General features: G+C 41.8%; 1 protein-coding gene across 2 annotated transcripts in view; it reads right to left on the bottom strand.

Annotated features, from left to right (window-relative positions):
- The window catches only part of LPIN1 (lipin 1), a 225662-nt gene that overhangs the window by 110311 nt on the left and 99983 nt on the right, over positions 1-15368 (bottom strand). For both annotated transcript variants that reach the window (XM_033937853.1, XM_033937854.1), the window contains exons 3-5: positions 13647-13742; positions 9142-9470; positions 1311-1430 (exon numbers count right to left, since the gene is read on the bottom strand). In XM_033937853.1, the coding sequence (XP_033793744.1) occupies positions 1311-1430; positions 9142-9470; positions 13647-13742 (545 nt within the window). The remainder of the gene's footprint in view (positions 1-1310; positions 1431-9141; positions 9471-13646; positions 13743-15368) is intronic.

Raw genomic sequence — 15368 nt, 5'->3', positions numbered from 1 at the left:
CTCTTCTGCCGTCATACTCTATGTTTCTATGTTTCTAAGTGGTAGGGATGTCCCTTGGCATGTCCCTTTTGGGAGGGGACTTTTTGCTTTGTCTCTCAGATATTATAGCAGCAAGTTGTTCTTTTGCCGAAGGTGGAGCTTTTGAATATTTCTGTACCTGGAATGAATTAAAGTGAGGACTTCTTGCTGCGTTTGACAATGGCAGCTGCATGGCTGACTTTGGCAGCTTTTTGGAGGCAGTCATTGAGCGCACCCTCTCTCCCCTCCCCCCAGTAGAACAGATAGTGGAAAAACTGATTAATTGGTATGAGATGTATTGCATGACTGCATTTATGTATAATAAGATTCCACTACTTGATCGGAGATGAAAAGCATTTCAACTATGGACCCTAAGCTCTATATAAATGTTTAATTGGCTGCTTCATATGGGGAGAGAGGGAATAGGGGGGCTGGGTTGCATATTCTGGATTGCTGGATTGGTGCACTGAGAAAGCTTCAAGGCAGCACTGGTAGCCTGTGAGAATGGCTGCCACGCCGGAGCCCCTTTTGATTTTGAAAGGAGACCGGGAAGGGAGGGAGGGAGATGGACAGAAGGGGAAGAGATGCCCAGCTGCACACAGGCCCTGGTAACGTGAGGTCCCAAAATTACTGGGGATGCTCAGGCACCCACAGAGTTGGCGCCTACGGTGACAGGCACAGATGGGAGAGTTGCTTTCATTTCTAAGTGCATCTGTGCTCAGTGACTTCCCATCTGGCAACTTCTCAGCCTTAGGACAGACTAATGCCTGGATTCTTCCTCTTCTGGTATTTCTCTGTACAACCTTTAAGAAGAGTGCATGCTATTTGTTGAATATTTAGGAACAAAAAAAAAAAATGTAAATAGCTATACATGCTAAATAAATTACATCTCTTTTACATGTGATTAATTGTTGATTAAAAATTTTAATCATAATTGTATAATTAAAGCTTTTAATTGATATACAGCCCTAATATTTTGTCAATATGTCTATGAAGATAACAAAGGAATCTGAGAAAAAACAAGGTTACTGTAACCTAAAAATTATCTAAAAAATGAAAAACCACGAAAATGGACTAAAAAATGAAAAGCCACATTAACCCACAGAAATAGTAGAATCTTTAGTAGCTGGCAAAGTCAACCTTATGGCTAAAACCAAATATAATGTCCAAGTCATAAGCTGACTTCTTGTCCTTCTGAATAAGATGTGATGCTATAGTCTGGAAGCAAAAGTCTTTTGGCCATTGTCAACATAGGAAAATTATATATCTTGTTACATAAACACATGACACACCTTTGAATGGGTGACCACTCTCCATCGGAAAAAGGATAGGATGCAGACTGAGGGAATGAGATGGCCGCTGAAGTATTTCTTTCTGGCACTTCATCAATGTAAGTATTTCGAAATGAGGGCCTAAAATTAGAAACGGCACAAAACAATATTAACACACATAAGCACTTTGTCAAAAGTGTCATAACTATTTCATACAATTTTATATATCCAAATTATTTAATATTACTGTACACCAAACATGCTACTTCTACAAGCCTTCTCGTGATGTTGTATTGTTACAACTGTGCTTGCAGCTCAAGTCCGACACATCTACATTCATAAGTTGTTTATAAAAATAGTACATAATTTCCAGGGTATATAAAAAATGGTTACAGTTCTCTGGCATCATCACTAGGTGGCACCAGAATATGCATTTTAAAGCTTCAGTTATTCCATTATACTGTACCAGTCTACAGCTGTGTGTCCTTATATGCCTCCACTGTCTTCAAATAAACAAAAACCTGTGAAATGTAATCTCATTAATCCAATTAATGCATTCCCACACTTCTGACTCATAAGACTGACTAGAATCCTATGCTTTCTGGATGCATTCTCTAAACAAATGAAAGAATGTATAGAGGGGCATGGAGCCTCCTTGCAGATTTCCTCTTTAAAGGCTAATTCTGCACTGTGGAATGCCTTACCTCTGTCATTGCACCAATTGAATATACTCTGGCATTTTAGAATAGGGGTTAAAACTTGCACTTTTTTGGTGCAAGGCATGCGACAGTTTGAATATGCAGTTATTTTTTTATGCTGTGTTTTTTGTTGTGTTGCATTTGTTTGTCTCTCTTAGTGTGATTTTGTATATGATTATTGTTCCCTGCTTAGATTTGTGGATAGGTGGGTTATAAATCATTTTAAAGAAATAAATAAATAACTACAGATGCTGATGGCTGTTCCATCAGCTAAGGGTGTAAAAAGCAAACAGGTACATCAAAAATCTTAGCCTATATAATAAAACCTTAGCGGCGCATGCGCTTTTAAAAAAGCGTGATCCCTGCCGCTGTGGTGTGTGATCCGTGGCCGTATTCCATTTTAGAACCCGGCTGCAGGGATCACTCTGGCGACTCCCCCTCCTCCCGCCCTCACTCACCAATCCGAAGCGCAGGCAAGCTCTCTCCCTGCCCGCGTCTGCGGCAGGGAACACACTGGAGCTTCAACTCACCAACCGCCACCGCCATTTCTCCTCCTCTTCCAAAGCAGCCTAAGATCATGGCCGGCTTTAGCGAACCGCGCAGGCCGCTCTCCAAACTCAGTAGCAGTTCCCTCTGACGCACGGGATCGCGTCAGAGGGAACATGCTACCGAGTTGGAGAGCGGCCTGCGAGGTTCGCTAAAGCCAGCCACCACGATCGCAGGCTGCTTTGAAGAGGAGCAGGCCAGAAGACACCGGGATGGAGGGAGGGTAAGAATGGGGCCAATACAGGGGGGGGGCAGGGGGAAAGGGAAAGGAGGCTGCTTTGGGGGGAGGGGTGTGCTTGCGACAAACAGCTGTGCTCGGGGGGGGGGGAGGAAGACAGAAGGGGCCATGGAGAGACGGAGAGGGAAAGGGGGCTGCTTTTGGGGGGGAAGTGTGCTGGGGACACACAGCTTTGCTGTGGGGGGGAAGACAGAAGGGGCCATGGCGAGATAGGGAGAGGGAAAGGGGGCTGCTTTTGGGGGGGAAGTGTGCTGGGGACACACAGCTTTGCTGTGGGGGGGAAGACAGAAGGGGCCATGGCGAGATAGGGAGAGGGAAAGGGGGCTGCTTTGGGGGGGAAGTGTGCTTGGGACAGACAGAAGGGGCCATGGAGAGACAGGGAGAGGGAAAGGGGGCTGCTTTGGCCGGGGGGGGGGGAAGTGTGATGGGGACAGACAGCTTTGCTGTGGGGGGAAGACAGAAGGGGCCATGGAGAGACAGTTAGGGAGAGGGAAAGGGGGCTGCTTTGGGGGGAGGTGTGTGCTGGGGCAAACAGCTTTGCTCTAGGGTGAATACAGAAGGGGGCCACGGAGAGACAGTCAGGGAGAGGGAAAGGGGGTTACTTTGGGGGGAGGGGTGTGCTGGGGGCAGACAGCTTTGCTCGGGAGGGGGGAAGATAGGACACAGACAGTGGCCAAGGAGAGAGAGAGAAAGAAACACAGACAGACAGACACATCTATTCTAGCACCCGTTAATGTAAAGGGCTTAAAGACTAGTTACTATTATATAGTGGAGGTGTGGAATTCACTACCTTCAGATATTCATCTATTTCTTATGGCATTTTCCATAAAAATAAAATTTGACTTTTTCATGAATTCTTATCAGGGATTGAGATTTGGCACTGCCTTGATTTGATTGGAATTTAATAATTTTTAACTTATGTGGCACAGTGGTTAAAGCTACAGCCTCAGCACCCCGAGGTTGTGGGTGCAAACCCACGCTGCTCCTTGTGACCCTGGGCAAGTCACTTAATCCCCCCATTGCCCCAGGTACATTAGATAGATTGTGAGCCTGCCAGGACAAATAGAGAAAAATGCTTGAGTACCTGAATAAATTCATGTAAACCGTTCTGAGCTCCACTGAGAGAACAGTATAGAAAATTGAATAAATAAATAAATGAGATCTGCTTGGAATCTGTGTTGTAGGGATATAGCGGGATACAAATCACTAACATAACATTGATGAGTCTTGGTTTATCTTGCAGGTTAAGTCCTGGTTGCTTACAGCACAAAAGTAGTGTCAACTATCCCGTTAGAAAGCACTCTTCTGGATACTGTTCAGATCATGTGAAATAAACACTTTGGTTGAATTATAAGATCTGTAAAAATTCAGTCTGACTGGATCTCAAATGGAGAATTCTAACAGTAGTGATAACCAGATTTGTCTGGTCCAGTAGAGGGCTATAAGGATCCTAGAGACTCACTCCCCTTCTGAACTTATACAATTTCTTGGAAATGAGTAAAACAGGAAGACAGGCATACATGAGCTCCCAGTTTCATAGAATGTTTAATCCTCTGTGAGGGAGTACCGTATTTCCCCATATATAGGTTGCAGCTTATACATGGGTTTTACAAACCTGTGTATGGGGTGCGGCCTAATTATATGGGGTGGCTTATATAAAACTTTTAAATCATCCCCCCCACCCCGGTACCTTATTAGGAAGCCCCCTCGCTGGCGCGCAGCTCAAGGTCTCCAGCAGTGCAGGGCAGCCGCGATCTCTTCGGCATCCGGCCTGCCCCCACACCGCCTACTGAGTGGCTGAGGTCAGTTCTTGCGAGTCCCGCAAGAACTGACGTTGGCGATTCAGCGGGCGGTGCAGGGGCAGGCCGGATGCCGAAGAGATCGCGGCTGCCCTGCACCGCTGGAGATCCGAACCGTGTGCCAGCGAGGGGGCTTCCTAAAAAGGTACCGGGGGGGTGGGGGGGATGAATGTAAAAGGCAGGGGAGGTACCGGAAGATAAGCCTCGGCTAATACCATTGTGCAGCTTTTCTTCCAGTTTGTAAACATAGGCCGCCAATTTCTGCGGCCTATACATGGGTGCAGCCTATATGCAGAGAAATGCGGTATATACGACGTTACCACTCCCCCTACTGGATATTCCCTCACAGTGTCAAAGCCACCTGAACCTAGGTCTCTTCCCTAGGGGAAAGTGACAAGAGAAGAGTGGAGCCAGGAAAGCTGGCAGACCGGACCAGAGCTGGGTTAAGGAGACCCACGTGAGGAGGAGGAGAAGTAACCCGAGTATACTATATGCCTTGACTATGGCATCTAGATATTCTGTTTGGCTGAGGTAAGCTAAAACTTCTTTTTGCTGAATACATATAAGCCTGTTCTGAAGTCTGGCTGAGACCAAACCATGCCACTTAACTTGAGAAACACTTTTGCAGACTATGTTTGGGAAGTGGCAGTCACAGGCCATGGATGTCTGACTCATTGCCAAAAGAGAGGAGGGGATAGTAGGTGGCATGGTTACTTCCAGGCCCATCAAGACTTTTTGCTTTTAAAGTAAAAGATGTTTTCCTGTTGTGCCTAGTCCTGTGACGCAGGGCTTTGAATTAATAAAGAGTTCTTTTGTCTGCGCACTTTCCATGACTGTGTCTGGCTGTTTCATAGACTGACCCCAACCCTCACTTGCACTATAGCTATAGCTGTAGATGCTATTCTGCTTCTGGCTATTCTCAGCAAGAAACAAAATCTGGAATCTTGCTGTTTTGGCTGGAAGTAAATAGGCCTACGTATAATGTTCCCATTTCAAAATAGTCATTGTACTTCAATTTCTTTAGTGACATTTGTGAGGCTCTAAATACTGACTCAATCTGTCTGCTTATTAATTCTGAAATCCCTGAAGGTTGTTGCTAAATTTCAGAACCTAAATGCTTCTAAATGTGGAGATAGACAGCCTGTCATGAATCCCTGCAATGCATATGCCAAGCTGCAAATTATGCCATCACATAGCAAAAGGACCCCAGTTACCTACATGGAAAAACATTAAACATCAAGAGATCCTACTCATGCTCTTCCTCAAATATATACCATAAATCAGTCAATACATGAAATGTGAAGGATGCTATATTGGGGAGACATCCAGATGCTAAAGAAAAGAATCAATTTGCACAGGCACAACATCAAACACCATAAAGCAAACAGGAAGGCGTATATAAATATCTAGAAGTCAAATAAGGAGTAAAAACCCAATGTAAAGTACTGTGAGAAAAGAGTATTTCAGGAGATTAAAACTATTACTGAAAAGCATTCCAATATAATTCACAAGCCATCAATCAGCTTACGATTTCTGTATTCTCATCTAGCTGTCAAATTGTTCACTAGTCTTCTACATACCTTGAAAACTTGGATATATGTACAAGACTCCTCCATGCTTAAAAGGTAGTCTGTGAGAATCAGTGTATACCAAAGGCTGTGTTGAAGTATGGAAGTAAGCATCCAGAATCCATTTCTCTCATTAAACTTGGATAGGCATTCCCGCAAACAGAACGAATGAGTAAGAATCCACTTATACACACAGGAATGGAACGAATTGCATATGTAAAGCAAGAGAAAAGCCTTTTTAAAGAATACAGAAATACAGCAGAAAATACAAAATGTTATTCCAGGAACCATACATGGATCAAACCCAGGTATATAAATATTCAATTACTGAAAAATTCACAGGAGGTAATAGAAACATAGAAACATGTTGGCAGATAAAGCCAAATGGCCCATCTTGTCTGCCCATCCACAGTAACCATTATCTCTTTCTCTCTCCGAGAAATCCCAAGCGCCTATCCCAGGCCCTCTTGAATTCAGAGTCTCTGTTTCCACCACCTCTTTCGGGAGACTGTTCCACGCATCTACCACCCTTTCCGTAAAAAAGTATTTCCTCAGATTACTCTGGAGCCTATCACCTCATCATATGCCCTCTCATTGCAGAGTTTCCTTTCAAATGAAAGAGATTCGACTCATGCACATTTATATTATGTAGGTATTTAAAAGACTATCATATCTCCCCTCTCCCGCCTTTCCTCCAAAGTATACAGATTGAGATCTTTAAGTCTGTCCCCATGTGCCTTATCATGAGGACCATACACCATTTTAGTAGCCTTCCTCTGGACCAACTCCATTGTTTTTATATCTTTTTGAAGATGCAGCCTCCAGAATTGTACACAATATTCTAAATGAGGTCTCACCAGAGTCTTATACAGAAGCATTAATACCTCCTTTTTCCTACTGGCCATATCTCTTCCTATGCAACCTAGCATCCTTCTATTTTCAACCTGTTTGGCCACCTTAAGATCATCATATATAATCACACCCAAGTTCCGCTCTTCCGTCATGCACAGAAGTTCTTCACCCGCTAAACTGTACCGTTCTCTCTGGTTTTTGCAGCCCAAATGCATGACCTTGCATTTCTTATTAAATTTTAGCTGCCAAATTTCAGACCATTCTTCAAGCTTCACCAGATCTTCCTTCATGTTATTCACACCATTCAGTGTGTCTACTCTATTGCAGATTTTGGCATCATCCAGAAAGAGGCAAATCTTACCCAACAACCCTTCAGGAATATAATTTATAAAAATGTTAAAAAGAACAGGCCCAAGAACAGAACCTTGAGGCACACCACTAGTGACACCCCTTTCCTCAGAGCGATCTCCATTTATCACTACCCTCTGTCGCCTTCCACTCAACCAGTTCCTGACCCAGTCCGTCACTTTGGGACCCATCCCAAGGGCACTCAGTTTATTTATCAGACGTCTTTGTGGAACACTGTCAAAGTCTTTGCTAAAATCTAAATACATCACATCTAGCGCACATCCTCTATCCAATTTCTCTGGTCACTGAGTCAAAGAAGTTGATCAGATTTGTCGGGCAAGACCTACCTCTAGTTAATCCATGTAATATGTGAAGAGAGTAAAATATTAGAACTTTTCCACCAATATTATCTGCAACTTTTTTCAATCTGAAAGTGAACACACTAAGCTCGCGGAGACTATTGCTATCAGGTACATCATCATCACCATGAGGTCTAGAAGAGACACATCTTGGAGATGCTCATATGGAGGCTTGAATAGGTCCTTCAGAATGTTAAGATTCCTGAATGGAAAAGGCTGGCATACAGGAGGCCTCAACCCGAGCACTCCCTTCGAGAACCAGGTCACATCAGAGTGAGATGCCAGGAATTGTTTCTCCCTCGAGTTGTAAGCATGAGAGGCCTGTCACCTGGACCTAGAGAGACTCCGCTGCTAGGCCCCTTTTCTAATCCGGCTTGAAGGAATGCCAGGATCACATGAATTGGTGTTGTGAGAGGCTCAACCTGATCTTTGGCACACCATAGCTGGAAAGCCTTCCAGGTCTTAGCATAGACTGCAAATGTTGATGGTTTCTTAGCTCGAAGAGAAGCAATGATTACTTCTGAATAACCGTTGTGGGTCAAGGCTGTGAGCTCATTATCCATTTTGTAAGATCAAAGTGATCTGGGTTCTCCATGGGAACCCTGCATGAATTGGTAGTTTGAGGCATGTCTCGTTGGAGATGCACCAACCTAAGGTCGGTGAAGCCAGTCTGTGGCTACCAAGATCACAAGTCCCGGATGAGTCATGATTCTGCGGATAACCTGGCACACCATGGGCCACAGGGGAAACACAAATAGAAGCCTCTCTTCCGGCCAGGGTTGAATCAATGCATCCTTGTGCTTTCCAGTTCGCCTCTTTGATTGTAAAAATGTTTTACCTTTGCCTTCTCAGCTGATGCCATCAGGTTGTGGTAAGAGAACATAAGAATAGCCTTACTGGAATAGCCTTATGGAAAAGTCCATAGTCTGTTATTGAAAAAGACATGGGGCAGCCACTGCTTGCCCTGGATTGGTAGCATGGAATGTTGCTACTCCTTGGGTTTTGGCCAGGTACTAGTGACCTGGATTGGCCACCGTGACAATGGGCTACTGAATTTGATGGACCATTGGTCTGACCCAGTAAGGATATTCTTATGTTCTTAAGTAAAAAGACATATCCGTCTTTTGCAAGAGACAAAATTGAACCAAGGGAAACTATGAAGCCATGGCAACATGGCCTCTACCATACATAAAGAAAATTTTTATATTACTCCCACAAAGCTCTGTAAATATCTAACACTGATCACTGTGATTCATGCATGTGACTATGGTAAATCTTTTGTGTTCAAAGAAATTCTAGAACAATGAAAAGTGTTAATGCTATACACTGGCATAGGAGTACACTGTGTAAGACAAGCTATGCTTTCACTTATAATGTAAGTGACATTATTATAGGATTAAAATGGTTTGCAATGTGATATCTGTATTGTATAATAAATAAGTACCTTGAGTTGTCCAATGATTCATTTTCTTCTTCTGAGCTCATCTCTATAGGAAACATGTCTTCATCTTCCGAGGTATCTCCATTGTCCTCTCTTTTTAAGCTGTCCAGTTTTGTTTTCCTACGTCTTTTCCTTCGTTTCTTTCCAGAAACGCAGACTGTTGGAATTTCCAGTACATTTGGAGACCCATGAATTGTAATTGGTATCTGTGAGGACCTATCAGGGTCCCCATTTCTCAAACGGTCTACACCATTCTTTTTCTGGTGCAACTCCATTAGAGTAGCTCCCTCTAAAAGAATGGGAGAAGTGGCCAGATGTGAAGGAATGAATTCCTAAGGAAACAAAACAGAAAAATTCAGAGTCTTCATATTATGTTTATATTTGTTGTATTCTTGATATTCTGCTAATGTAATAGGTCAAAGCAGCTTACAAAATAATTAACAAATAAGGAAAGGAACATCAACAGTAAAAGTAAAGATAATACAATCAAACAAAGACATTATTCATACAAGTCACAAATTAAAATATTCTATAAAAGTTATAAAAAGTTATCAACAATAAAACAAATAAAAACTACCCAAAAAACTTAAAAACTTTGAATGCAACTCTCATAGCAGAAACCCAAATCTGACTCTAAAGTACTACTATCCCAGGGAATTACTGAAAGCTTTCATAGAAAAAAAATAGTCTTCAGAAGTATTTTAAACCTTGCAAATGATTGTTCAGCTGATAGGAGGAAAAAGATTATTCCATAAAAACGGTGAAATGAAAAAAATATGCTGCTGATCAGGGAGAGTCATAATGAGTTAACTTAGCAGGTTGAAGAACTACCCTACTGGCGTCGAGGGATCATAATGAACGAGATGGCGTGTATGGAATAGTTACAGAAACTAGATAAGGGGGTTGACTATCTTGGAGTACTTTAAACTAGAGAATGACACGGTGACAAAATTCATCACCGTCCCCGTCCCTGCGGATAACCGCGGGAAACCATCTTCATGTCATTCTTTAAGGAGAGAGATAAGAATCAGAGTATGAATGGCCACAACCACTGACCCACAAGCTTTGCTTTGAAGAATGCTAGTGTAGAAGGATTGAGATTGAAATAGACACTAGAAAATGACATGGGATTATTTCCCACGGGGACGGGAACGGTGATGAATTTTGCCACCGTGTCATTCTCTACTTTAAACATCAAAAACAAACAGTAGAGACAACTATCTACTGATAGCAGAAAGTCATTTATCAAATAAAGACTTTTACATTGAACATTTGGTTTCCTCAAATATCCTTTCTGCCATCAGCGGACAGTCATTTCTGCCGTTTGTTTCTCAGTTTTGTTCGCAAAGATTTTTGTTCTTCTTGGTTTTGCTTTGTGTTTTAAACGTTAGACAAAGGATTTTAAATTGGCATCTAAACTGCTAACCAGCGTAAATGTATCAATAATGGAGTTACATGATCGAGAAGTTTAGCTTTATACAAAAATTGTGCTGCAGAATTCTGAAGTGTTTAGAGATGATGTAAGTTGCCAGATGAAATTCCACAATACACTGAATTGCAATAGTCAGTTCTTTAAAGGACAAATGCATGAAGAAAAGGATTAGAAATCTAAGATAGAACTGATTGATCTAAAACACCGCAATCAAAAAAAATCCTTTAAATGACTGTGAAGATAGTGTTGGATCAAACACAACTCCCAGGTAATGAAAAGACTTTACAGTGTTAAATTAGTGTCAAATAATCTTATATTACAGTGTATATTGGAGGGGAAAGTATACCTGTGATCCAGCACACAGTCATCTTTGATAGATTAAAAACCATTCCATGATTTTTAAGCTAATTTGAAACTGATTCGCAATGCATTGTTGAAGAGGAATTAAATCTATATTAAATGGGGATACTGGAAAAGCTAGTAAGATATCATCTAAATAACCTGCAATTTGTTCTGAGCTCATTGGGGAGAACGGGATCGAAAATAAATGAAAGCCTTGATGTTGTGATCTTGAATTAGAGTAGCAAATGGGCTTAGAACAGGGATGTCCAATGTCGGTCCTCGAGGGCCGCAATCCAGTCGGGTTTTCAGGATTTCCCTAATGAATATGCATTGAAAGAAGTGCATGCACATAGATCTCATGCATATTCATTGGGGAAATCTTGAAAACCCGACTGGATTGCGGCCCTCGAGGACCGACATTGGACACCCCTGGCTTAGAAAGAGGTTAAAACGAAGCGAGGACAGAACTAACCCTTGCAACACAAAATCAACCAAAGAAGAAAATGTGGTATTTTGTTTTGGTAAGGAATGAAATGAACCGTTGTTAGAAATGAACCTGAAATACCCATAGATATTAATTTAGAAAATAACACACATAATTCTCACTTGGAAATAAGTCATAAACAAATTTAATTTTGAATAGATTTTGTCATATACCCCCCCTTTTACAAAAGCGCAAAAAGAGGTTTTTTTAGCACCGTCCAGTACACTGAACGTTCTGTGTTGCTCCGACGGTCAGAGTTCCTATGAGCGTCTGAGCAGCAGAGCATTCAACGCACTGGCCAGTACTAAAAACCTCTTCTAAGCTTTTGTAAAAGGGGAGGATGGTTTGTTTCCATTTGTCCTTAATAAGAAGAAAGAAATGAATATGCATCAAGCATTTCCAGGGGAAGAAATTCTAGTACAAGAGGTCTTGATATGGAGGTTCAAAGAAGGAAGGATAAGGAACTTAAACTATTCATTAATAGGGGAAGGCAGATACACGGAATTGTCTCCCAACACGAGTTGTACGATAAAAACAGAAACAGAACTCAAGAAACATGAGAATCTGAACATAAGAACATAAGCAATGCCTCCGCTGGGTCAGACCTGGGGTCCATCGTGCCCAGAAGCCCGCTCACGCGGCGGCCCAACAGGTCCAGGACCTGTGCAGTAATCTTCTATCTATACCCCTCTATTCCCTTTTCCAGCAGGAAATTGTCCAATCCTTTCTTGAACCCCAGTACCGTACTATGCCCTATTACGCTTTCTGGAAGCGCATTCCAGGTGTCCACCACACGTTGGGTAAAGAAGAACTTCCCAGCATTCGTTTTGAATTTGTCCCTGAAGGATGTGAGGAACTCAATGTAAAGGTTGAAACTTGGTAGGCAGTGAATGAAGTAGATGAGGTTTTAAGTCCTCATTTTCCATTAGTTTCTATAAAACCCTTGTTAAAGACTATTGCATTTTTTGAAGTACTTTCTTGAAAATGTCTGCAGATAGACTGAATGGCTCTTGCCCATTTAGCCACAATCTACATATTTTAAACCCAATGCTCCTTCAAGCCCTGGACTTTCAAAAAATATGGTAAATGCAGGTGCTTGGGTATAACAAAGGAACCCAGACAGCCTGGCTCCATGTACCAGGTCTTCAAAAGGGTCACACCTCCTTGTCAATTGAGGGCCATTAGATCAAACCAATACCAAATTGTGACAAAGAAAAGATACTGGAAAATACTATAAAAGACAGGCTTCAACCCCTTGCCTCTCGCTCTCTTTCTCTTCCTTCAATTTCTTCACACATACATATACTCTCTTTGTCAATTATGGGCCATTAGAAACCAAATTATAACACACACAGAAAGGGAATTCAGGTCTATAAAATTAAAGAGTGATGGGACAGGTTAATAAAGCAAATCAAATCAAAACTGGCAATAACATCTTAAACTGACTGTGGAAAGATTTTGTATGTCATGTGCATTTCTCAAATGCACCCTTCTGAAACGCTCAGCAGTACATGGCCGATGACAACATAGCTAGCTTGTTTGAGTTTTATCATTTGTGTATGACTGCACCCCGCTTAGACTTAGGACTCCTTTTACGAAGGCACGGTAGCGGTTTAACACACGCAATAGCACACGCTAAACCGCCGTTCGCGCTAGCCGCTACTGCCTCCTCTTGAGCAGGCGGTAGTTTTTCAGCTAGTGCGGGGGTTAGCGTGCGATTAAAAGTCGCGCACGTTAAAGCCGCTACCACGGCTTCGTAAAAGGAGCCCTTGAGCAGTCTACAAGTTTTAAAAATAATAATTAAAAAGGTGGCATTAATAAAATATACAACTTGGGAGCAGAAAGTTCCATAAGTTTAAAAATCCTTAAGAATATGCTTTTGCTGTTCCCTCATGACCTGTGTGCTCTAGAGCAGTGGTTCCCAACCCTGTCCTGGAGGACCCCCCCAGACTGGTCGGGTTTTCAGGATAGCCCTAATGAATATGAATGGAGCAGTTTTGCATGCAGATCTCTCTCATGCATATTCATTAGGGCTATCCTGAAAACCCTACTGGCCTGGTGGTCCTCCAGGACAGGGTTGGGAACCACTGTTCTAGAGCATCAAACAGATGTGCCACATGTTATTACCTATGAAATTCATCACAGGGCCTATAGTAGTAAACAGCTGCACTTACCAAACTGTAAGTCAAGACATAGCCTACTATTATGTCATGTCAGCAGCAGCAGCATGACATATATTAGAAATCCCACCTGATCTTTCTCTGCTTCTTGAACAAAAAATGCTTCTCCGTTATCTCCGAGTTTCATGTGCAAGTCTACACTTTCTCCATTTATCTCAATGTCCACCTAGAAAAATAAGTTTGAAATATTTACATTAAAATGTCATTAAGCAAGACAAAAAGCAGTCAGTCAGTCATTCCACAACATAGCCAGCAATCTCATTAGGAACATGACAGTAAGACTATATAACTGGTCTAGAAAAGGTTTAAAGAGTTTTCATAAAAATCAAACAGCCACCGATAGATACTATAATCATACATCTAAGCAACGCATACTATACTATAATAATGTGTGTAGTACAACATACTGTGCCATCAAACAACTTAGGAAGCCAGCTCATTGATTGATATAAAATTGATTACTTGCAGCACAAGGAGAATTAATTTTCAAATAAAACAGATAGTTCCCCCCTGTCCCAGCAGGCTTATAATCAAAGGGGGGTAATTTTATAAACTGTTCCCACAATATATAAGGACTTCTATAAAAAATAGTTACCCCGCAGGTTATGTACAGTTCCAAGAAGGCTCAAACTGCTAAATGACTTGTGTAAATGTGCTCTGAGAAAGAATCTGGGTGGAGCATAATAAGGCGTATGGGGACAGACTTAAAGATCTCAATGTGTTCTATACTTTGGAGGAAAGGTGGGAGAGGGGAGATATGATAGAGACATTTAAGTACCCAAGTGGCATAAAGTCTGTTTCATTTGAAAGGAAGTTCCAGAATGAGAGGACATAGGATGAAGTTGAGGTGATAGGCTCAGGAGTAATCTAAGAAAATACTTTTTTACAGAAAGGGTGGTAGATGCATGGAATAGTCTCCAGGTAGAGGTGATGGGGACAAATACTGTGTCTGAATTCAAGAAAGCGTGGGATAGGCACGTGGGAACTCTTAGGGAGAGGAGGAAAGAGTGGATGCTGTGGATGAGCAGACTGGATAGGCCATTTGATCTTTGTCTGCCATCATGTTTCTATGCATAATTTACAATATGCACATGTACTTCACATACCAACATTTACACCTCCTCTTGAACAGGAATAATGCCCGCAGCTTCAATCTGAATTTACTGCTGGTTTACCTCTGGTATTTTAACATGACCCATAGGTATCTATGTGTCTTTATAAAAATAGACTAGAAGCGCCTGCCTAGGTGGCCTTCACATAGAGGTGACCTGTTAAAAAATTACTTCTTCAGAGGCCTATTTACTGAAGATTTTCTCCCATTTTATTTATGGGAAAAATGTTTACAGCCAATATTGAGTTGCCACAGTAAGCTTTAAAAAAAAAAAAAAAGTCAGCAGTTGTGGTTAAAAAAAATTATGTTATTCAGCATCAGGATATACAGTAGAAAGTAGACAGCAATGAATATCTGGATAGAATGGGGACTGGAAGTATTATCTGTGTCCACATCACTAATGATATTCAGTGGTACTATCCCCCAGGTTCTCTATTTGGCACCCAAAGTTGTATACTTCTGAGATGCGCACACAAACAAATTGGGTGAGTTCCAAACCATCAATAATTGGATGCTAAGAACCAATTATTGATGTTAATTGGCACTCATTAAAATATGCACATGCTATTCCATTAGGCACAGCAGGTATGTCAGGGACATTCTGAAAAGTTGCACACAGAATTACAGAATACTGCCTAACCGCGTTAACTTGGGTGTTGGCATTTATACCAGGTTCCAGCA

The sequence above is a fragment of the Geotrypetes seraphini genome, chromosome 3, assembly GCF_902459505.1.
Source record: "Geotrypetes seraphini chromosome 3, aGeoSer1.1, whole genome shotgun sequence".
NCBI classification, from domain to species: Eukaryota; Metazoa; Chordata; class Amphibia; order Gymnophiona; family Dermophiidae; genus Geotrypetes; species Geotrypetes seraphini.
The sequence above is the reverse complement of the archived record's forward strand: the minus strand, read 5'-3'. Positions and strand labels throughout refer to the sequence as shown.